The 24,667-nt window shown below is 43.8% G+C and overlaps 1 protein-coding gene across 6 annotated transcripts in view; it reads left to right on the top strand.

Moving 5' to 3' along the window:
- The window catches only part of CNTNAP4 (contactin associated protein family member 4), a gene marked incomplete at its 5' end in the record, with an annotated part of 292,590 nt that overhangs the window by 220,411 nt on the left and 47,512 nt on the right, over positions 1-24,667 (top strand). For all 6 annotated transcript variants that reach the window (XR_014224342.1, XM_082241506.1, XM_082241505.1 and 3 more), the window contains one exon: positions 13,798-13,968. Coding sequence is in view for 5 of the 6 variants with exons in the window: in XM_082241506.1 (XP_082097632.1) it covers positions 13,798-13,968 (171 nt within the window). The remainder of the gene's footprint in view (positions 1-13,797; positions 13,969-24,667) is intronic.

The following is a 24,667-nucleotide window of genomic DNA, read 5'->3' as shown; positions in this document are numbered from 1 at the left end:
TGCATGAATGGCGCTGGGTGAGGACCAAGGCCGAATTTAGGTTTGATGAGGCCCTCAGCTACTGGAGGTAATGGGGCCCTTTATATGTCCAGCTGTCCTTTGTCAACAACAAATCATCACTTTTTGTTGTTGTTGAATATAGTGGTGCCTCGCAAGACGAAAAGAATCCGTTCTGTGATTCTCTTCATCTAGCGGTTTTTTCGTCTTGCGAAGCAAGCCCATTGACGGATTAGCGGATTAGCACTATTAGCGGCTTTTAGCGGCTTATCTCCTGATCGGATCAGCTGATAAGCGGCTTAGCGGCTTAGAAAAAGGGGGGGAGGGGAAAAAAACCAGCAGGAACTCGCAAGACATTGTCGTCTTGCGAAGCAAGCCCATAGGAGATCCGTTTTGCGAAGCACCTCCAAAATGGAAAACCCTTTCGTCTAGCGAGTTTTCCGTCTTGCAAGGCATTCGTCTTGCGGGGCACCACTGTATATGCTACAGTGGTACCTCAGGTTAAGTACTTAATTTGTTCCAGAGGTCCGTTCTTAACCTGAAACTGTTCTTAACCTGAAGCACCACTTTAGCTAATGGGGCCTCCTGCTGCTGCCGCGCCGCCGGAGCACAATTTCTGTTCTCATCCTGAAGCAAAGTTCTTAACCTGAAGCACTATTTCTGTGTTAGCGGAGTCTGTAACCTAAAGCATATGTAACCTGAAGCGTATGTAACCTGAGGTACCACTATATATGGTAATTCATATAGGTATCTAAAGCCATTTGCACATAATGCAATATGTATTTTATCAAAGATTTTTTTCCCTTTAATTTTTTTTTGGAGGGGGCAAGAGAGTGGGACCCTAAGCTATAGGTTGTTTAGCTTATACGTAAATCTGGCACTGGTGAGGACTCTAGGAGGCATTGGTGATTCTGCACTGGAGGAGCAAATCTAGCTCAAAGCCTTTCAGAAGATTTTGAGAAAAGCATATTGCCTTTCCCAGACTAAATTTTGCAACATTCCTCCACACACAGAGTACTAGTGCACAGTAAATGTCAGTCACCCCTCTCCAATAAAATCTTCCTGTTGAATCATTCACCACCGTTTTCTTTTCTGTTCTTTCTTTTTTAAAAATACTAGCTTTCTAGCAATCTTTCTGTGTAATCTATCTCTATCTCTATAAACAGAAGGCATGGGAGCATCTAGGAGGCTCATAAAAACGTTTACTCTCAACCAAATGAGATGATGGAAGGAGAGAACTGACTGCTACTTACGATATGTTATAGTAACAGAAGATTTTCAATTGGCTCTCCTCCTGAGAGAACTCTCACACAGCTCTTCCTGTGTTGTAGATAGGCAACCGGAGGCCACCAGCTTCTTAAATTGTTGCTAACAGGCACCAAAAGTCTAAGAGAGGGGAGTCACTCAAAATGAATCAGTGGAACAAAGGAAGTTGGGTCCGTTTCATGAAAACTTCTCTCCTCAAAGCTCTGCATCAAATTCATGATTTTTATTTTTATTTTGGTGGAATCGCTGTTTTGGTGCAGCCTGGCCTTGTCTTGGTCTAGTGTCAAACTTTCAGAAATCATTTCTGAAAAGAGCTCTGCCTTCCAGTTGTCATTCATTTTAATTGCTTGTCCATACGCATTGTTCTGCTGAGTTGCTGCTCTGCTGTTCTGGCAGCTTCGTTGCCCTCCAGAATTTCAGCGCAAGGCATTTGCTCCTATCCAGCTCTAGCTCTGCGCAGCCGTGTGAGCCCACTCACTGCTAAGATGTGGGGGATTATTTAGCTAAGCATCTAAGTGCATATCCCACTGAAAATAATGTACGAATGGACAATATTTGCAGTTTAGACGTTCATCCAGGCATCCTTCTAAAAGCAAGGGCTAGCTCTCCACATTACTTTCTGTGAAAGGTAGGTTATCGAATGTGCATCTCAACCCCTGTTATGCCCCAGTTAGTGAACTACTCATAACTGATCAGGCAAAAGGAATGTTGGCCAATTTGCCTCAATAAGGTGAATATGTTCCCCGTACTTTCCTCCCTGTCCCCCACTTCCCAAACATGTCACGCTGGTAACCAGTTTTGCACCATTTTATAAAGTGGTGCAAAGTAATTAAAAGCAGGGAAATGTTTTATTAGTTCATTAGTTGTAACTCCTTCTGGCTTTGGGGCAACATTTTTAATATATTTAATACATTCTGCTCAAAGCACTTTTAATCCTAAAAGACCTACCCTCCTTATATCTGGAGTCTGCTGGTAACATTTCAAGTACAACACGTGCAAAGATACCCTAACTTTTTTTTACACCATGTTATGTTATGTTATGTTGTTATTATTATTTTATATTATATTATATTATATTATGTTATATTATATTATATTATATTATATTATATTATATTATATTATATTATATTATATTATATTAATACACACCTCCCCCTCTTTCTTTTTTCCTTTTTCCTTCTGTGATGGAACTCCTACTTAGGGACTTCCCTGGCTTAGGAACTCCTACTTAGGGACTTCCCTGTAGGACCAGTCTGGATAGTTAGCCTTGGGGAAGACTTGACGTTTTCATCCCCAAAAAAGTTTTTGAGTTTCTGCTGAAATGAGGCTGCATTTTAATGTTGTATTTTAATCTTGTTTTTTAAGTTGTATTTCAATCAATTGTTTTATATCTGGTGTTAGCCGCACTGAGCCCGGTCTTGGCTGGGGAGGGCGGGGTATAAATAAAATTTATTATTATTATTATCATCATCATCATCTGTAAAATCCCATTTGCAGTTGTCCCTGTTTTCCTTTCTTTTCCAAAGTCTGCATGTGAACTCTATAGCAATAACTGCCCTGCTTTATCTCTCTTAGTTTTGTGTTATCTAACTGTCCCTTGCACAGTAAGTCTCAAGCTGCAGTTGTGCACAGCTTGGAAACAGCGGTGGAGCACCATGCCCAGGGGAGGTGTAAGCCGCCCATAGGGGCAGGATGAGGGTGAATCCATTGCGGTGGGGCACACTCCGGAGGGGCCTCTGGAGTCTGCCTGCCTCCTCCCACTCAGCCACCCTACAGCTGGGGGGCAATGGGCAGACCGTTCGGGCAGCGCGGAGCCTTGGCATGCCCAAGCCACTGTGTCTGTCCCCTTCCTCTGTCCCTGCTTGGAAATAAGCTCTGTAAAATTATTTGGTACTTACTGAGTAAGTATGCAGCAGATTGTGCTGTCCTGCAGCTATTATTCATTCTTCTTTCATGAGTAGGCTTGAACTATACAAACAACTGAGCTGTTTTCATTCAGGAATGGGGATCGGCCTCAGCAGACAGGTGTGGAGGATTCCCTGGTCCTGAATGGGGTAACTGTGCCCCTGAAGGACCAGGTGTGCAGCCTGGGAGTCATTTTGGACTCGCAGCTGTCCATGGAGGCTCAGGTCAACTCTGTGTCCAGGGAAGCTGTTTACCAGCTCCATCTGGTACGCAGGCTGAGACCCTATCTGCCTGCGGACTGTCTCGCCAGAGTGGTGCATGCTCTGGTTATCTCTCGCTTAGACTACTGCAATGCACACTATGTGAAGGTGACCTGGAAACTACAACTAATCCTGAATGCGGTAGCTAGACTGGTGACTGGCAGCTGCCACCAAGACCACATAACACCAGTCCTGAAAGACCTACATTGGCTCCTAGTACATTTCCAAGTACAATTCAAAGTGTTGGTGCTGACCTTTAAAGCCCTAAACGGCCTCGGCCCAGTATACCTGAAGGAGCGTCTCTACCCCCATCATTCTGCATGAACGCTGAGGTCCAGCGCTGAGGGCCTTCTGGCGGTTCCCTCACTGCGAGAAGCTAAGCTACAGGGAAGGAGGCAGAGGGCCTTCTCGGTAGTGGCACCCGAGCTGTGGAACGCCCTCTCATCAGATGTCAAGGAAATAAAGAACTGCCCGACATTTAAAAGACATCTGAAGGCAGCCCTGTTTAGGGAAGTTTTTAATGTGTGACATTTTAATGTATTTTTCATCTTTCTTGGAAGCTTCCCAGAGTGGCTGGGGAAGCCCAGCCAGATGGGCGGGGTACAAATAATAAATTATTATTATTATTATTATTATTATTATTATTATTATTATTATTCCCACCCCCCACCCCCCACCCCCCGTTGAAGTGTCATAGACCTGCAAAGGAAGTAAGGAGTAGTTGGAATCAGATCCTTTGCTGGATGGGGCCATAGTGGTCTGTGGCAATTTTTTATTTTATTTTATTTTATTATTTTTATTTATTATGCAATTTAGGGTTGCATAGTCCTTTCTCTCTGCCAGCCTGCGCTCCTCTTTGAGCTGCCCCCCTCTCTTTCAGTAATCCCCTGAAGGAGCAACAGTTTTCAATAATACTTCAACAGCATCAAAGCATCAAACAAATGTTATTAAAATATGGAGTGCATTTTAAAATGCTAAAATAAGACCAATGACAAATTAATAAGTGCCCTATTGTGTCCTAAAACGGGCTTATATACAGAAACATAAAATACAGGGAATGGTATACAGCTTATTTTCCTTTTAAGTTCAGAATATTAGTGAGCTGTTTTCTAATATGCACTTGCAGATTATGGGAAATGCCATAACATTTGTTTCCAGTCTTCCTTTTAGGGCTGCTGAACAATGCAAATAAGAGCAAGCAGGGAAGAAAGGGGAAAGAAATAAAAATGGATATTGCTGGGCCCAGGTACATAGTTTGACTGCCCACCAGAGATCCTTGTTTCTGTCTGCTGCTACCACTCTCAAATACCAAATTATATTATTCCACTAAAAAGTTTATCTCCTCGTATGACACACATTCTGTCTTTTTTTTAACATATATAAATCCTTATTCTCATAGTTGTTCACCTAGACACTATTTGGAAGGCAGCGTGAAAGAACGTCTACTTCAATTTCTGACCCAAATACCAAAGGCTCCATTAAATGGATTGGAATGGAAAACTGCTGTAATCTCTTGGGTCCAATAACCACCCTGCCGTGTGCTTACATAATAAAAGACCTGTTTAAGGAAAACAGGAAAGCTAAATAGCACTATAAATTATTGTTTCCTAAAACGGGCTTATGTTGTGCTTTTTTATTATTAAAAACAGAAGCTTTAGCTTTGATATTCAAAGTCCATTTATCATCTTTAATTTTATTTTAATTCAAGAGGCTGATCCATGGGCACCTTTGGGAATTTTGAGGAAGTGTTGAGCGTGAGATTGCCCAGTGGAACTAAGTTCATGGCAGAGGTGGAGTCTGAGCCACAAAACATAGACCCACTCCTTTGAATCCCTGGTTTTCTGTTCCGAAAGAACACACTTTCACAGAAGTCCAAATCCTCAATTCACAGAAGCCTTTCTCTCTCTGCCAGCCCACTGCATCTCCAACTCTCTTTCTCAACCTGCATCCCACAGTCAACTCATCGCATCTCTCCCTGCACTTTCATCTGATGGATGCCCCATTCCCCCTTGCCCTTATGGGAGCATTTTAGAGCATATAACTTCCTCTCACGACTGTTATGTACTGAAGTTCTCACTCTGGGCCAGCAGGTGGATACTGTAGATAGTTTTCACTCAGGTCCGCATATGCAAATAAGGAATTGAAAATGACGTTCAGTGATTGGATAGTTAAAGAAAGTTGTTACTGTTGCTTTGTAGTTGAGCTCTATATAAGCAGATTGGCTGAACCCATCAGTTCTGTTCTGACCTCTGAATAAACAAGAGCTGTCTGAAGAATCGCTGTGTCGTCTGATATGTTCACCCACAACTTAACAACGACAGCTCAGGGTTTTTCTCTCGCCCTTCCCTCCTGACTTGCCTTCCCTTCTCCACATGGGCACAGCCAAAGCCACCTCCCCTGTCCCAGTCTCTCCTTTGTATGTGCTGCCATGCAAGGAAAACACTGCTGAAGTCTCTCCTCCAATCCCAGTACAGTCATACCTTGGGTTACAGACGCTTCAGGTTGTGTTTTTTTTGGGGTTACGGACGTGCCGAAACCCAGAAGTACCGGAACGGGTTACCTCCGGGTTTCGGCAGTTGCGCATGCACAGAAGCGCTAAATCATGCTTTGCGCATGCACAGAAGTGCCGAATCGCAACCCGCATGTGCACAGATGCGGTGTTGTGGGTTGCGAACACTGCAGCTTGCGAATGTGCCTCCCACATGGATCACATTCGCAACCCGAACATCCACTGTAGTGACCTTCTGTGGACAAGATGGGCAAATAGCAAGGAGAAACTGGGACTGCTTCCCCAGTAATAATAACAATAGTGATTTATTATTTATACCCTGCCCATCTGGCTGGATTTCCCCAGCCACTCTGGGCGGCTTCCAGCAGAATATTAAAATACAATGATTCATCAAATATTAAAAGCTTCCCTAAAGAGGGCTGCCTTCAGATGTCTTCTAAAAGTCTGATAGTTGTTTATTCCATAGCATTCCATAGGGCGGGTGCCACTACTAAGAAGGCCCTCTGCTTGGTTCCCTGTAACCTCATTTCTCACAGTGAGGGAAACGCCAGAAGGCCCTTGGCGCTGGACCTCAGTGTCCGGGCAGAACGATGGAAGTGGAGATGCTCCTTCAGGTATACAGGGCCAAGGCTGTTTGGGGCTTTAACGGTCAGCACCAGCACTTTGAATTGTGCCTGCAAACGTACTGGGAGCCAATGTAGGTCTTTCAGGACTGGTGTTATGTGGTCTCAGCGGCCACTTCCAGTCACCAGTCTAGCTGCCGCCCCAAGCTTGCCCCAAGCCTGGCAAGCTGCATTGTTCGGGCATTGTGTGCCTCATCGCACCGCCAGGGACTGCATGCTCCTATTTTATTCAACCTTGCTCTTTAGACTGTAAAGTAAAGAGATGATTCAAACACTGTGCAGGGAATATGGCAGGCCTGCACAACTTCAGTTACACACATTTTGGAATGTGCCATGGATAGATCACTTAATCATAGGGAAATTTTAGCTAATCTTCCTCTTGTCCAGAGAGATGATGCTGTACAGCTGGAGTCAGTAACCCAGCACCCTATCAGTGGCAGACTTTGGGCTTTAAAATGTAAGCGGTGCCCTGTGCAGCACCAAAATTTGGTGACCCCCCCACCTCTTGCCTTCCATTGTTCACCTTTGTTGTGACACTCCCTGCTACATCTTCTCTCTTGGGTGTAGGGCGCGGGTGGTGCTGTGGTCTAAACCACTGAGCCTCTTGGGCTTGCTGATTGGAAGGTCAGTGGAATCCCCGTGACGGGGTGAGCTCCCGTTACTCAGTCCCAGCTCCTGCTAACCTTCAGCACCCAGTGCAAATCAGCTTGTTGCTCTCCTCCAAATCCACCTCTGTGGCAGATGCCCCAGACTCTTATCTTTCGTTTTTATTTTTATTTTTAAAGTAAGTCTCTAGCCCTTCTGGAAAGAAAGTAGTGGGGTTTATGCTTGTTGTCAGCTGATGAACAAACTCATAGCCTCTTTTAGAACAGCCTTCACTTCAACAGATCTGGTCTGTTTTCTGCTACAGCTCCAAGGGAGAAGGATGTAGTTAAATGTTGATGATCCATTTTGCATGCGGAAGGTTCCAAGTTCATTCCCCGACAACTCTAGGTAGGGCTGGGAAAGACCCTTGTCAATCATCCTGTAGAGCTGCTGCCAGTCAGAAAATACAAGACTAAGTTCAATGGACTAACCATCCATTGAAAGCAATCTGATGAGAGTTGTATCTGGAGGCACCAGGCTAGTGAAAATTGCTTTAGGGCAATGAATATTGTACAGTTTAAAAAGCAAAATATAGAAAGTATAAGACCTTTCCTTTCTGTCATAGTAGACATCTGTGTTTGAAAATAAAACTTAGATCTCTGGATTCCTTTCCTTGCTCCTTAACGGTATTATGTTGTGTGCCAGGTTTAATATTTTGCTTTATCATCCTTGGGTAGAGAACTTGCCAATAATGTTTCCCCCATTGATCTGCAACATAAGGGCTGCAAATTGTCTCCCGCCCGAAGCTGCTTTTTGCTGTTTTGTTGACACACTGCCACCATCACTATCGGAATGCTTTCTGGTGTTTGGACGTTGGGAAATTTATGTTTAATTTTATAACGGCGTTTGCAATAGTATTCTTGCAAATAAGAAACAAACAAGTGTGTGTTGTGATTCAAACACTTGAGTATCATAATGACTTTGTGCTGATAGACGGTTCACTGAAAGGCTCCTTTGTAACAAATTGGGCAGTATTCAAAACTAATAATTTTCCTGACTTATGTTTCCTTTGTATCCATTTATGTTTGCATTTTATTTGCAAACTGCAAAAACTTAAAAAAGAGTTAATTAATATTCTTTTTATTGTGCCTTTGAAATCCTGAAAGCAAATGGTTTGTTGCATAGAAATTACAAATTACTTACTAGACTAGATGTATTATATTTATGGTACACTGGAATTCCTTTCCTGCACCTTTTAAACTGAAGTCTAGCCGCCTCAAATAAGATTCTTCACGAATACATTTTCTTACATACAATAATGCTAGACTTGCCTGAAAGCCTTAGTGGCCTTCGTCTATTCATTTTATACATTTCTCCTTAAAAAGTAATATCACTAAGCAGTTTATCCATTGTTAACTATGAGACTCAGTGAGGGGGGAACCAATTTTGTTAGAATAATCAGAATAAGGGTCTTAAAATAAACCCTACATGAGTTTAGCCCATTTCATGAGCCAATGTGGTGTAGTGGTTAGGAGCAATGGACTTGTAATCTGGTGAACTGGGTTTGATTCCCTGTTCCTCCACATGCAGCTGCTGGGTGACCTTGGGCTAGTCACACTTCTCTGAAGTCTCTCAGCCCCACTCACCTCACAGAGTGTTTGTTGTGGGGGAGGAAGGGAAAGGAGATTGTTAGCTGCTTTGAGACTCCTTCAGGTAGTGAAAAAGCAGGATAGCAAGTCCAAACTACTACTACTACTACTACTACTACTATTCTTCTTCTTCTTCTTCTTCTTCTTCTTCTTCTTCTTCTTCTTCTTCTTCTTCTTCTTCTTCTCAAAGTGGAATGGGCTCTGTTTAGGGCTGCTGCCATCACCACCTTCGCATGGGCAGAGCACCTCTTCGTCCCAGGAGAAAGAGACGGCTTGCCCATTTGAAGGAGGCTGAGGCAGCTAGACTGGTGACTGGGAGTGGCCACCAAGACCATATAACACCAGTCCTGAAAGACCTACATTGGCTCCCAGTACGTCTCCGAGCACAATTCAAAGTGTTCGTGCTGACCTTTAAATCCCTAAACGGCCTCAGCCCAGTATGCCTGAAGGAGCGTCTCCACCCCCATCGTTCAGCCTGGACACTGAGGTCCAGCTCCAAGGGCCTTCTGGTGGTTCCCTCCCTGCAAAAAGTGAGGTTACAGGGAACCAGGCAGAGGGCCTTTTCAGTAGTAGCGCCCACCATGTGGAACGTCTTCCCATGAGATGTCAAGGAGATAAACAACTATCTGCTTTTAGAAGACATCTGAAGGCAGCCCTGTTTAGGGAAAGTTTGAATGTTTGATGTTTTATCACATTATTATTATTATTATTATTATTATTATTATTATTATTATTATTCTGTTGGGAGCCACCCAGAGTGGCTGGGAAAACCCCACCCAGCCAGATGGGTGAGGTATAAATAATATATTATTATTGTTATTATTGCCTGACAGAGGCTGCCTCTGGTTCGTGAAGAGACCAGACCCCCAGCTTGAAGATATCCTCTTTGAGCTCTGGAGTGGGTCTTCTGAGGGAGGTGTGTTCTGGCACCTTTTAGTGTAGAAAAAAAAAAAACACAGCTATAGTAATATTATAGTGCCCAGTATCAAGCCAGGTCAGACAGCTTTTGCTGTTTTTCATAGCACAGCATTTCAAAAGAACGCTTGGATAGGGAAGACACGGAGACCAAAGAAATGTGTGCGTCCAACTTAGAGAGTGAAGCATCCATCTTACAGCTTTCAATTCTTAAAAATCATTGCCTGTCTACAGCCTGAGACATCTCTCAGGTAGGCAACTACCTATTGATGCACTATGCGAAAGTTTATCTCAAAGGCCTTCAGACAGCCAGATCATCTGCATGCTTATCTAGTGGGGAAAGCAAATATTACTTACTCAGTAAACACTGGGAATTTGTCTCCAAGAAGCCTGGGAGCACACGAGTGAGTGGCTTGAAGAGGAGCATCTTTCTGTAAAGAGGCAGTTTTTGAGGGGGCGGGGTGAATGGCAATGTATTTTTAGCTGCAGTTTATAATAGTCAGGATTGCAGGCAAAGTATCCCTGCTGGCATGAATTCTTTATGGATGTCAAGTGCACAATATAGAATAGCTTTATGGTAGGTGATAAAAGGTTAGGATCACTTTCCTTTTCCATCAGTAATTATGAGTGCGACAAAGGCCATATTTTGCATCCACTTCTCCAAGCTGATGGCTTTCAAAACTGTTAGAAAAATAGAAAAAGACCACAAGGTCCTTGTTTTGTTAATGCTTTTCATTTATGATGTACAATAAACTGTCACATCAGCTTTGTATTCAGTTTTCTTCTGCAAGATGCAAAATAGAACATGGTTGCTGTACAAAGAAGTCCAAGAACCCACATTTTCAGAATAAATAAGAACTACAGCTCTTAACTAAGGGACGCGGGTGGCGCTGTGGGCTAAAGCCTCAGCGCCTAGGGCTTGCCGATCGAAAGGTCGGCGGTTCGAATCCCCGCGGCGGGGTGCGCTCCCGCTGCTCGGTCCCAGCGCCTGCCCACCTAGCAGTTCGAAAGCACCCCCGGGGGCAAGTAGATAAATAGGTACCGCTTACCAGCGGGAAGGTAAACGGCGTTCCGTGTGCGGCTCTGGCTCGCCAGAGCAGCGTTGTCACGCTGGCCACGTGACCCGGAAGTGTCTTCGGACAGCGCTGGCCCCCGGCCAATAGATGTGAGATGGGCGCACAAACCCCAGAGTCTGTCAAGACTGTCCCGTTCGGGCAGGGGTACCTTTACCTTTACTTTACAGCTCTTAACTGTTTGATGGATGCAACTAGTAGAGAGGAACTGCTGTTCACAGCTACCTCAACAGGTTCTCTGATTAGCACTCTGAGATTTTTAAATTTCAGTTTAATTCTTCTTGTTCCCATCCTCACCCTTCCTCTTTCTTCCCCATCAGTCATGCACAAACATGCACAAACATGCACACTTGCTCACAATCTCTAGAGAATAGCAAAGACAATGTAGATGGACAATTCAGATTGGCACCTTATATCACAAAATTCCATTCCTCCCTCCCCCCATGTGTCCATTTGGCCCATTCCACACATTTCCTTATCTTCCAGTCACAAATATTCATGTTGTTTTGTTTTACCACTTGCCACCCACACCAGCGGGTGCGGCTTGACAGAATGTGTTTGGAGACGTGTATACCATAGAAACAACCCCAGGAAGTGTGCAATAGCAAATGTTACCGGTCTCAGTTAATATATTTCACAAGGGCAAAGATAGAGGTTTGTGCTTTGGGTGGCTGGGTCAATAACCACCGTTTTTTGTGGTTGTTTTATTTAATTTTTAATGCTGAGGTCTTCGCAAGAATGCTATTAACCTGACTGTGGCCTGCACAAATGTGAAAAGGAAGTCTTGTGCAAGACAAAAGCACCGATGTAGATTTTAATAAGCATTTCCTCTTAACCAGGGGTCAGCAAACTTTTTCAGCAGGGGGCCAGTCCACTGTCCCTCAGAACTTGTGGGGGGGGGGCCAAACTATATTTTTTGGGAGGGAGGGATGAACGAAATCCTATGCCCCACAAATAAGCCAGAGATGCATTTTAAATAAAAGGAGACATTCTACTCATGTAAAAACACGCTGATTCCCGGACCATCCGCGGGCGGATTTAGAAGGTGATTGGGCTGGATCCGGCTCCCAGGCCTTAGTTTGCCTGCCCATGCTCTTAACTGAGGTGTTGAAATTGCAAGTGCTTTCAGCAAGCGCCAGTTAGTGGGAATAGGCGTGCTTGTAGGTCTTGCTCAGGTGTTGACAAATGGAAGCTGCCCACCAAAACATCGCTTCATATTTGACAATCCCCCCCGCCCCAAGAAGTGCTGATAAGCTTCCACAGCAACAGTGACTCAGGATGTATAACAGGCTATTTTTGCTCATCAGATTTTCCATGATTAAATGTAAAAAGTACACGTCATGCGAACACTGCTAAGAAAATTTGTGCACATGAGCAGCGCGAATTCCACAATAAGCTCCCATCCAGAAGCACAATAAATTACCATTCAGAACTAGGCTTTCCCCCAAATGATTGTGATAGTTGGCAGAATGTCATGTGAATCTAGTACTGAGGATTTAAGCTCCTCTGAATGCTTGTCTGGAAACTCTGGTCCAACCAAGGTTTCCAGATGTACAAGCACTGATGTTTAAAGATACATATGTGTACATCAGTAAAATGCTTGAATTTCCCACAACAATGGGTATACAGGAATTTTTAGAAAATACTTTTTAGAAAAATGTCATTTGAATGTTGTTTGGAAAGTATAAAAAGTGGTACAGAGTCAAGTTTGTTTCAGCTTTTACTATATATATTAATGTTTCATTATTCTACTACATTACATTTGCTCCATTTGCCTTCTTGTTAAACATTCCACAATGTTCTTAACCATAATGGGAACCTGGTGTTGACAATTTTTAACTTCTAAGCATCAGCTCATTTTGCAAACTATATTATATATATATTATTTTAAAAACACATTGAATTAGCACAAGAAAATGTTTTTGGCATCCACAGGTAGATGCTAAGTGCCTAATTTGACTTGGAAAGCAGTAGAGCTTATGAAAGTGACAGATAAAAGTGTAAGGGTTTAGCGGCAGAAATAACAAGGTGTGTTTAAATTTTGCAGCATAGTGTCAAACACATCATCCCTGGGTCTGTGTTCGATTACAAATGTGTTAGGCAAGATCAATGTTCTCTAACTAGGAAATAGCCTAGTTACAAAGCAACTGGCTATTTTATGTAACAATCTGAAGCACTCCTAGAGATATCAATGGAGGAGTCTGGTGGCCTGGTTTTTAGGACATGGGAGGGTACAGACATATCTGCAGTTTGATCAGTATAAAGGCAAAAAACATGGCATTGCTGCAGGGACACTCACATAAAGTTGTGTCCTCAATTGAAGTTCCATCAGATATGGTCACGGGGCCAAGTTGACATTCCTACTCACCAAGAGCATTTCTGAGCAATGACTTTGTTAGTGATCCAGGCAGGTGGGCAGGCTCTTGTAGGGGAAGAGAGGGCTTTTAAGTATCCTGGTCCAAGACCACTGTGTCGGCAACCTGGGTCAAAAGGCCAGCTGGGTAGCCCCCAGCTGGATCATCTCCTTCTCAGCTCTGCTGCTGCGAAGATCCATCAACCTCTACCTCCGACATAAATCAGTAACTCGAGCCTCCCAGACCTGAGCACACTATACTCAGCAATATGAACTGCACAACAGAAGAGGCTGAGGCTTGTGGATACATACTAAGAACTACGGATTTATTAATCATAAATCAGAACAAAGAAACATGTCGTCTCTCCTTGCCGTCTTCTCGGAGAGAGAGTCAAAACAAAAGCAATACAGTGGAAGTTCTGCTTAGCCCAGCAAACCTTGCTGGAATGTAAACAGACATGTGACACATAACAATCCCATGCCTGCAACTAAAGGTGGAATGGAATCTTCCAACACACTGACCCCTATTTATGCAGTATTTATAGAGCTCTGGATTGAAATTGCAAGAGAAGGGGGAAATTAATGCATTCTGTTTGCATCTATTTAAATGCACTGCATGTAACAATGTTTTCTGACTTTCTCCCTCTCTCTGCCATTAGGGGAGTTTTGGAATGCAGCCTCCTTCAACACTGAGGCCTCGTATCTTCATTTCCCCACTTTTCATGGAGAACTGAGTGCTGATGTGTCCTTTTTCTTTAAGACAACCGCTTCTTCTGGTGTGTTTTTAGAGAATCTGGGAATTGAAGACTTCATAAGGATAGAACTGCATTGTAAGTCCAATTTAATATAATATTGCGTATGTATATATATGGTTGTTTGGTTCAAGTGTCTCTAGATAGATGCATTCAGCATAACTTTGCAATGGCGCGATTCCAAAAACTGCACAAAAATATGGGTCTTAGAGCAGCACTGGACAGAAAGAGACCTTGCTCCATCAGCCTTGCCATGGGGAGCATAAATGATATGTGTGGCCACACCATACATTTAAAGTACTCTTGTACCACTGTAAACTGTCATGGCTTCTCCCAAAGAATTTTGGGAGCTGTAGTTTGTTAAGGGTCTGAGAGTTGTTGAGGGTTCCAATAATAATAATAATAATAATAATAATAATAATAATAATAATAATAATAATAATTTATTTTTTATACCCTGCCCATCTGTCTAGGTTTCCCCAGCCACTCTGGGTGGCTTCCAACAGAATATTAAAATACAATAGTCCATCAAACATTAAAAGCTTCCCTAAACAGGGCTGCTTTCAGATGTCTTCTAAAGGTCTGGTAGTTGTTTTTCTCTTTGACATCTGGTGGGAGGGTGTCCCACAGGGCGGGCACCACTACCGAGGAGGCTCTCTGTCTGGTTCCCTGTAACTTGGCTTCTCCGCAGTGAGGGAACCACCAGAAGGCCCTCAGCGCTGGACCTCAGTGTCCAGGCAGAATAATGCGGGTGGAGACGCTCCCATTCCCATCACAGAGTTACAATTACCTGGGAAGAAGGGTCGGATGTTAAATCACTCAGGAAATGGTAACTCTATACAATGCCGGATTTAGGGTAATGCCGGTGTTTCCTCAACACAGGGTGCCGAGTTGAGGGGGAAGCATAACTGAGAAGATCCATAATTGAGAAGATCTCTTTGGGGACACCAACTTTGGTCTTGCATAGGGCACCATATCATGAAAAATTGTCAAAGTCTGCCCATGAGCTCTCTGAAGGGAAATAAGCATCTACTATCAACTCTCAGTTCCTAAGGCTCTCGGGGGAAGCCATGATACTGCTTTAAATGTATGTGTTTGTCTGCTACCAAGTATGGGTCTGCTATTTCCTCCATCTTTGTAGTACACGTATCTGCAGTGTGGTTGTTTATTCATGTGTGAGATGCGTGCACTGGGGCCCCCAAAAATCGAACCACCCATGCAGTATGGCTTGAAGCCACGTTAATTTCACTCTGCAGTCTCTTAAATTGCTTAACTACATCCTTATACAGTTATAGTGCAGGATGGCTGATTGAGTTCAGCTCAAATTGTTTCCTCAATGTAATGGTACAAAGAACATGAATTTACTCTTTTCCCAATGTTTGCCATATTAAACAACAGTGACATTACTTTGCCTTCTGTTCCTTTCTTGTGAACTGCCATAAAATAACAATGATGCAATAACCTCAGAGGGTCGTGGAGACGATAAACAACACTGTGCTGAGTTTTAGTAATTCAGTGTGGAACCTTAGCAGCTATAATGAGAGCCTTGTGGGATCTTGATGTTCCAAAATCAAGAAGGTTACATAGCAAACAGACAGTTGAATCAGAAACTGAAAAAGACATCTGAATGGCTAACTGACTGGAATGGTGATAAATTGCAGAGGGCAGGGAAAGAACGATGCAATTTTAGTAAAAGGTAAAAGGACCCCTTAGCATCAGGTCCAGTCGTGATCGACTCTGGGGTTGCGGCACTCATCTTGCTTTATTGGCCGAGGGAGCAGGCGTACAGCTTCCGGGTCATGGGGCCAGCATGACTAAGCCGCTTCTGGCAAACCAGAGCAGCACATGGAAATGCTGTTTACCTTCCCGCCAGAGCAGTACCTATTTATCTACTTGCACTTTGATGTGCTTTCAAACTGCTAGGTTGGCAGGAGCAGGGACTGAGCAACGAGAGCTCACCCTGTCGCAGGGATTCAAATCGCCGACCTTCTGATCGGCAAGTCCTAGGCTCTGTGGTTTAACTCACAGCGCCACCCACGTCCCGCAATTTTAGTAGTCACTGCCAAAAAAACCACAACTTTTTGTTCCTGGTCATCTCCCATGAAAGGAGTCACAGGACCTTTAGTTAGATGTGAGGGAAGACTGTTGCTTGCACATTCACCCAAACATATCCCATACTCTATGAAGAATATGCTGCTCAACATTTCCAAGGTTTCTTTGCTTCTTTGAGTATTGTGGAACTAGAACTTGATGGTTTTTTGGGTGGGTGGGGAATTAATACCCCCATTTGCTTTATATTATGCAGTGAAATGTACCTCTTGTATGAAACAGGGGACCTGCTGTGCTGTATCATGATTGCATTAGTACAACCCAGCCCAGAGGCTGCTTGGGCAGATAGGTAACTGTATTCTTAGGCAGTGGCATAGCGTGGGTTGTCAGCACCCGGGGCAAGGCAAGTAATTTGCGCCCCCTAACCCCTAACCTGCCGCCGCTGCCAGCTTCTTCTTGCTGCTGCCTGGTCTGGTCTGGTGTGGTTCTCTCCCGCGCTCAGCGCTGCGCTGGGCGGCCGCTGCACTGTCCCTCCCCCAGATAGTCCCTCGCTCTCTCTCCGCACCGCACGCCTGGCACCCCCCCCCTCCACAGTGGGCGGCGACCCGGCGGCTCGGATCGGATTCGCACAGCCAGCACTGCAGTGAGAGAGAGTGAGTGAGCCAGGTAGGGGCAGAGAGCTGAGAGTGCGAGCGCCCCCCCCCCAGATGTTGCGCCCGGTGCGGTTGCCCCCCCTGCCCCCCCACGCTACGCCACTGTTCTTAGGCATCATCCCAATAATAGTGTTGCACCCGGATCTCTGATTGGTGCAATGTTCCGGGGGTTCTGGGAGCTTACCCAGGGTTTGGTTTCCTTGGCATGAGGGACAGTGTAGAACTGTGGTGTCTGTATGATATATGGTTTATTTACACATATATGCAACCTGAGCTGTAGTGTATTGCCTCTCCCATAGTTGCAGACTTGGAGTCAAGTAGAAATCAAGCATGGTTCTGTCTTTCTGGCTTCTGCCTGGGACACCCCCCCCCCCAAAGAAAGCTCAGCCACCCAACTTTAAATGTGGATTTGTGCCTGGAAAGCATGGCACAAAAGGCAGTCTGGATGAGCCCCAAGTGGCAGTCAAACAAATGAGAAATTAATATTCTGGGAGATAAAATCCCACAACTGGCATGCAGCTACAGAAAGGACCTCTTGCATGTTCCAACCAACCAAGTATCCACCAATGATGGGTTGCATAGAAGGGCTTTTCCATCACATTGCAGGGTGAAGGCAGGTTGATATAATATTATTTCTTCTTCTTCTTCTTCTTCTTCTTCTTCTTCTTCTTCTTCTTCTTCGTACCCCACCCATCTGACTGGGTTTCCCCAGCCACTCTGGGTGGCTTACAGCGCATTAAAAAATTGATATCCTGAATTTGACATCCTGAATTTAATACAACAGACATTATAAGTTTCCCAATACAGGGATGATACAGGGTTGATATGGGATCATTTGTTTTTTTGCTAGAACCCAGGCTTCCTCAACCTTGGCCCTCCAGATGTTTTGAGACTACAATTCACAGCAGCCCTGACCACTGGTCCTGCTAGCTAGGGATCATGGGAGTTGTAGGCCAAAAAACATCTGTAGGGCTGAAGTTGAAGAAGCCTGCTATAACCAATCGATGCAGTTTCTAATATCAGTCTAGGGAAACCTGCATTTTTTGGGGAATATAGCCAATCCTGTTTATGTCGTTTGGGTCAGAATTGATTCTGGTTGGTTTACTGTTCAGATTAAGGAAACTTAAAAATTGCAGGGGGTATGTTTGCCTTGTCAAGGAAAAGAACTAAAATAGAATACAAACCAACACCGCTGAGAAGTGCTAACTGTCCGCCTGTCAGCCAATAAAATACATAATTTATGTAATCTACCAACTTCAAACCGGAAAGGTACATCAAAGCAAGGGTTTGAAAGGACCATACTTGAAAGCAGGAAATTGTAATGTGTTTAGATGACTGTTAAATGTATGCGCAGTCATGCTCTTTTGTTGTAGGTATTAGGTAGCTTTGTTGTGTGACCAGCCTGCTATGTATTTGTGGTAATACTTTGGCCAATTGACCTATAGAGTCTCCACTGGGGGTTTCATATATATATATATATATATATATATATATATATATATATATATATATATCTGAATGAAAAAAGCATCCTGTGTGTACAGTCCATACATTTGAAGCAAGTTATACTGATGTGTTGCTTTGACATACAAATCTCTGCGTGTTTCAAACCCATTATGAATAAAAACCACTGCTCAAATTCAAAATTTCTGGTGTTAAAAAGACAGACTGCAACAGATGGAATGTTTGATGTCATTGTGTGAGGCCGTTTGAGTAAATCATGGATTCAGTTTTAATATGTTTGAATGTAAATGACCAATTTGTGTTTGACTGCTTATTAATTGTTCAAAGTCACTTAACGTTTTGTGGTTGAAAATTTGAAATGTTAATGATAAATAACAATTAACATGTCAAATTCAGGATATCATTCAATATGGTAATATAATAGAAATGTTTTAAAGCTCATTATGGCATTAATAATGGACCTCACCTTGTTGCTAACACGGAAACCATTTTATTTTGTGATTTAATCTTGTATGCCGGTCTTTTTGAAACTTCAACTTCTTAGTGTGTGGTCTCCGCCCTAGAAACAACTTCCTGAGAGTAAGCCTTGCTGAACTCCATGCAGATGTTCATAGGATCATGTGATTAAGCTCCTGCTCCATCATCCTATACACACACACACACACACACACACACATTTTTATTGGTTTTTTAAACATATAATTTCCAACAATCATATAACATAACTTCTTCTGTTATACAATGCTTTAGACTTCCGTCAACACCTCTGATGATTTTCCGTTCTTTATCACTTATTCTGCATTTCTTAATTTCTCTATTACTCTTAATTATCATTAACTAATAATTCTCCTCATAGTCTTTCTTGTAATATTTCAGATAGCCCTCCTTCCAAAACTTCTTGCAGTCCGACTAGCGTAATCTGTTCCTTACCATTACTTTTCAAATAGTTTGTATATTTACACCAGTCTTCTAAGAATCTTTGGTCCCACAGGTTTCAAATCCTTCCTGTTAATTTACCCCAGCATCCTTTTTAGTGAACAAAGCATAACCACTACTGAGAACAAAACTACCCTGTGAGCAAAGTTTTGTTTTGGTTGTTACATTATTACAAAGGAGGGGAAACAGACAGAAAGCATGAAGCTTGGTGCAAAATCCAATAGTGAGATACCCACTAACAGTGCCCCTGAGAAGGAAAATGGCGACGGAGGTAGCAGCCTAGCCAGAACCTCCCGTCTTTAATTAAGCTTTTAATTAGGTTTTAGCCATCTTCTGACCTTATGTTTATATTTTTAGTCGTTACTTTTTACCCCCTCTGCTTTTAGCCCAATGGTTTATTGTTTTATTGTTTTATTATCTACTGTTTTATGGCTCAACTCGACTTAGCGACTTAGCGTAACAAGGAACGCAAAAGAAGATAGATTGCAGTCTTTGCATCTAACACACAGCTTTCATCTATTGAAGGGAGGCACGAACACGCTGTATCGTCAAGGCTGAGGTAAATTATTCCCCTTTCCAAAAATATTTCCGTGGTGAGCGTTGAAAGCCTTAAAGCTGAGAACTAAAGATGGAAAAGGGAGCAGAAACCCTAGAGGCCCACCGAGATAAGGGGCAAGCATAAAACCTTGCTTGTAAAACAACCCTCCCTTTCAAAGGTGGGAAACTGGAAGATAAACATAATCCGTCTTGTGAGCAAAACAAGTGAAGCCAAAAAATCCAGGACTAAGAGACTCCAGCAAACTGCTCCCAATTACCTTTTTCCACGCTCAATATGGTCCTTACAAGAAAGAACTATATGGACCTGGGAATTGCACCAATATCACCTCAGGGGGAGTGGGAGCCCCAAAGGAAGCAAAGTAAAATCACCAATTACTTCCCCCATAAAGAAGGGAGTAAGAATCCACAGCACGAGAGCACCCCAAAAGAAATTGCCCCTACTGTGCTGGATTGGTCATTACAACGCAAAGACTTACAAACTGAGCTTGAAAGACCAAATTATTCCATGAGCTGGGCGCAGGAACTGGACCTAGCTGAGAACGCCCTGATGACCAATTCCCCCAACGCCAATAACCTCGAGCACCAAAAATTAACCCAGAATCTCAGGGAAAACCAGCAAGACCCTCTGAATCTCAGGGGAAACCAGCAAGACCCTCAGCCCACAGCGATTGCCAACAGCATAGAAGAGAGGGGTGACCAGTTACACGATCAAATAGATCAGATACGCACAGACCTCTACAACATAAAAAACTTCCTAGCAGTAACAAATGGCCTACTCCTGACGCTTGTGGAGAATTTCAAACAAGTAAAAAGAGCCACAGATCAGTCCTTGGACTCAGAGGCTAGAATCCACATACCACCCAAAAAGAACTCACGCAAAAGAAAACTGGAACCCAAGATGAAGAAAACTAAAAACATCAAAAAAATTAAGCCGTCCAAAAAAACCCAACACATCAGTAAAAAACAGTGGCAGAAACTCTTCAACTTATTATCATCACCTCCTATATCCACAAAAAAAATCAAAGCTCAAGGCACCAAAGAGTTCAACAAGGGAGACTCGCCAAAGACCAAACCCCTCCCCATATGTGAAAATAATTCCCCAAGTACATTCAAAGAAATAAGCCCACCCATGGCTGTTCTCCCCCTGTGTTCGCCCAGCCTGACAAAAGCAACCAAACTACAGCTGGATGTTCCTGTCTTGAATCCACCCAGGACCCCTGTAGCAACTGCAAACAGAAGTAAGTCGGGGATCTCCAATATAGACGGGAACCCGCGGGAACTCCAAGCCCGCAATAGAAAGAAAGAATGGATCCTGGTCCTAAGCCCGGAAAAGATGGTATTCACGAACTATCCAAAACCACTGGGTCCTCGCACAGGGACAGACCGCGTGAGGCACCTGCTGACTATTATAAACAACATTCTACCTGGGGCAGTTAAAGCAACTGACATAGACAGTATTGACTACCTATATCAAGATGGACATTCAGTCCGTGCCTTGATCACTTTCACAGATCATAATCTGGTCAACTTCATCTTTAGAACAAGAAATCTATTTTTAAAGAAAGGAATAGATTTATTAAGAATCTTTGAAAACAGAGCCCCGCTAACCTCCCTACTGGCGGCCAAGGGGGTAGGGAGACCAGGAACAGAGGTACAAAATGACAGAGTGCACATGCAACAAAACCAGCAAAACCAGAGCCTAGTGCACCAGCAGGAAAACATAGCTCCTACTGAGACTCAACTTCATTTGAACGACAGAGAGGACTCTCTTTCCATAGAAGAACACGCCCTAAAAAATTGGTTCTGGTCACTGCAGATGCCAGCCCAAAAGGAAATCTTGGTCAGACTGGACATCCTGAGAAGCAGACTGACCAAAAAGGAGGTCCATGTTGAGACTACGGAAGGCTCACACATACAACCTATATCCCCCAAGTGCCTAGTGGACAAGAGGACGGTAGGAGGTGCCTTTAAATGTGTAGATTCGGAAGTCCAATCGCAGCCCCCGCTGGTGTATGGTAAGGCAAAACCCAAACAGACTGTCACATCCCCGAGTACCTGGTTCAACTATCTAAAACTCTCCCCAAATGAATTAGCAACTCCGCCAAGTCCAAACCACCCCCTTAAGTCCCCAAGAGCTATGGATAATCATTCCCTTATGCAGCAGATGCCTATCGACAAACTTAATGGGAGTGTTTTTTTAGATGTAAAGGGGTCACTGGACACCGTGGATCCAACAAATCTACACCATGGAGGGACAGAGAATTAAAGCTGCTGTCCTGGAACATTGCAGGATGGCGCGCAAAGAAAAACAATCAACAGCTTTCAATGTTCCTTAAGCGATTCGATATCATCCTCCTGCAGGAGACCTGGCACAGCGACCCGATTCTGTTCAATGGGTATTCTTGTCACTCCCTATTTGCTACTCCATCTGTGAGGGGAGGTAGGCCTAGTGGAGGTTTAGCTAGCCTTATCTCCACAGAGCTTGAACATTCCTTAAAAGCCCTCCCAAACTGCAATTCACTCGCCACGGCAGTCCTACTCAAATTTAAGAGAGATGCACTGGTAGTGGTCAATGTCTATCTGCCCCCCTGCCAAAAAAAATCTATAGTGAAAGCTAACTGGGCAGAGTTAGAGGCATTTCTAGAGTCCATAGAATCTTCCCACCCTTCTACACCGATTATAATTGGGGGGGATTTCAACGCCCGTATGGGAATTGATGACAACAATCTTTATAGCCAATATAATCAGATTCAGGACCCTGAAAGTCCAACCGAAGCAGGTGTTTCACGACTTTCTAAAGACAATAAATACAACTTCTCAGGGCTATGTCTAGCCCAGGTCGCAAAAAGAAGGGAGCTGATGATAATAAACGGTAGTAAGGAAGAGGATCGCCCAGGGGAGTATACCCATTTTTCAAAGATGGGAGGAAGTGTGATAGACTATATTCTGATATCAAGATTCGCCTATAACTCTGTGTCAAAGTTTCAAGTGGGACATAACACCGAAAGTGACCATCTCCCACTAATTCTAGTGCTCAATGGCCCATCGTTTAACAAACCCACGGCTAACCTTTACTACACCCCCATCGTTAATCTGGGATCACTGGCCCCCAGAAGAATTAAATGGACCCCTATGCTCAATACAGAGCTAACTCATCTCCTCCATTCGGAAGACGTGAAGACCATCTACACAGCCATTGTATCAGCTAATACCGGGGGAAAGGCCATGGACTCGTTCAACGAGTTATTAGCAAGACTAAAGACCTTTCTAACAACTGAGATACTTAATTCTGTTACAAAGCGGGCAAAGGATCAAGAGAGATGGTTTGATTTGGAGTGTAGACAAGCAAGGAAACGTTTGAGATCAACCTACCGGAATTACAGAAACACCGGAGCACCCTTGCTATTTATGGCTTACATCGATTTAAGACGAAACTATAAACAGCTATTAAAGGCAAAAAAACAAAAAGCCGAGAGATTGGCCTGGTGTAACTTAGTGAAGGCCTCGAATGAGAAAGATTCAACCTCCTTCTGGCGTACCATTAGGGGGCTCCTGGGCCAAGAGCAGATTGGTCCCACATGTACTGTAGAACCCCAGGAGTGGATGAAATATTTCCAAACCCTCTTCTTCGACGACAAAGCTCAGAACAATGATCCAAGTGCCTACTCTGAGAACTTACCATATTGGCCTCCTGTCTCCATAGAGGAGGTGGGGAACCTAATTGCCCAACTGAAAAACAATAAAGCCCCGGGCATAGACCACATTCCAGCAGAGCTCATGAAGAACAACATCAGTTGGTGGGCTCCTTTAATGGCGTCAATATTCACATACATCGATGCAACAGGCATAATCCCTGGCTGCTGGACAGAGGCAGTAATCATCCCAATCTATAAAAAGGGTCCTATGGCAGATCCAGCGAGCTATAGACCCATTAGCCTCCTTACTATCCCCAGCAAATTGTATGCCAAACACCTCCACATCAAACTAATTGACTGGATGGAAACGGAGGCAGTTCTGGCAGAGGAGCAAGCCGGCTTCAGACAGGGCAGAACAACAATAGACCATTGTTTCGTTTTAGCACATCTCATTGATAAATACGCCAATAAAACACGTGGGACTCTATACGCAGCATTTATTGACCTGAAGGCGGCCTTTGACTCGATCTCACGAGTCAAACTTTGGGCTAAACTCAATGTTACCAACATTGATAAAAGATTACTATTCTTGATAAAAAGCCTATATAAAGACTCCAAGTTATATGTAAGAACCTCAGTAAATGGGCAACTAATTGGCCCTGTACCAGCCACCAAAGGAGTCAAGCAGGGCTGTATTTTAGCCCCGGCCTTATTCAACTTATATATAAATGACATGGTCAAATACCTAACATCCCCGGAGTTTCATGCCCCCAAACTGGCCGAAAAACCAATTTCAGTACTCCTCTATGCGGACGACGCGGTTCTCTTATCACGAACTAAAGTAGGCCTCAAAAGGCTACTAAGAGATTTCTCAGCCTACTGCAGGAGAAATCAATTGGTGGTTAATCACCAAAAAACCAAAGTCATGGTCTTCGCTAGGAGACACAGACATCATAGATGGGAGATGGACAATCAGCCAATAGAACAGGTCAAAATTTTCAAATACCTAGGAGTGGTTTTCCAGTCAACAGGGGCCTGGGAGGCCCATCATAAATATGCTAGGGAAAAAGCATCTCAAAGTGCCAAAATACTGTCTCGCTTTTACTTTACGAAAGGGGGCAGACATATCCCAGCAGCTTTGGAGGTCTTTCAAGCAAAACCCTTGGCGCAATTACTCTACCGGGCCCAAATCTGGACAGGAAACCATTGCCGCACACTTGAAACAGTCCAGTCTAAATTCTTAAGACAGATTCTAGCCGTTCCACCATGTGCACCAAATGCGGCCCTACGGCTGGAGACTGGCCTCCTCTCCGTCGAAACCCGAACCTGGCTAAGAACATTTAACTATTGGCTTCGCTTAAATTTAAACCCATCCGGACTACTACCTCTAGTAGCACGAGATGCACATAGGAGTCGGTGGTCCAAAGTAGTGCATCAAAAACTACTTATATGTGGCCTCCAAGCACAGCATCTCCTGAAAAT

This window comes from Podarcis vaucheri, assembly GCF_965113315.1.
Source record: "Podarcis vaucheri genome assembly, chromosome: 11".
In the NCBI taxonomy this organism is placed as follows: domain Eukaryota; kingdom Metazoa; phylum Chordata; class Lepidosauria; order Squamata; family Lacertidae; genus Podarcis; species Podarcis vaucheri.
The sequence above is the reverse complement of the archived record's forward strand: the minus strand, read 5'-3'. Positions and strand labels throughout refer to the sequence as shown.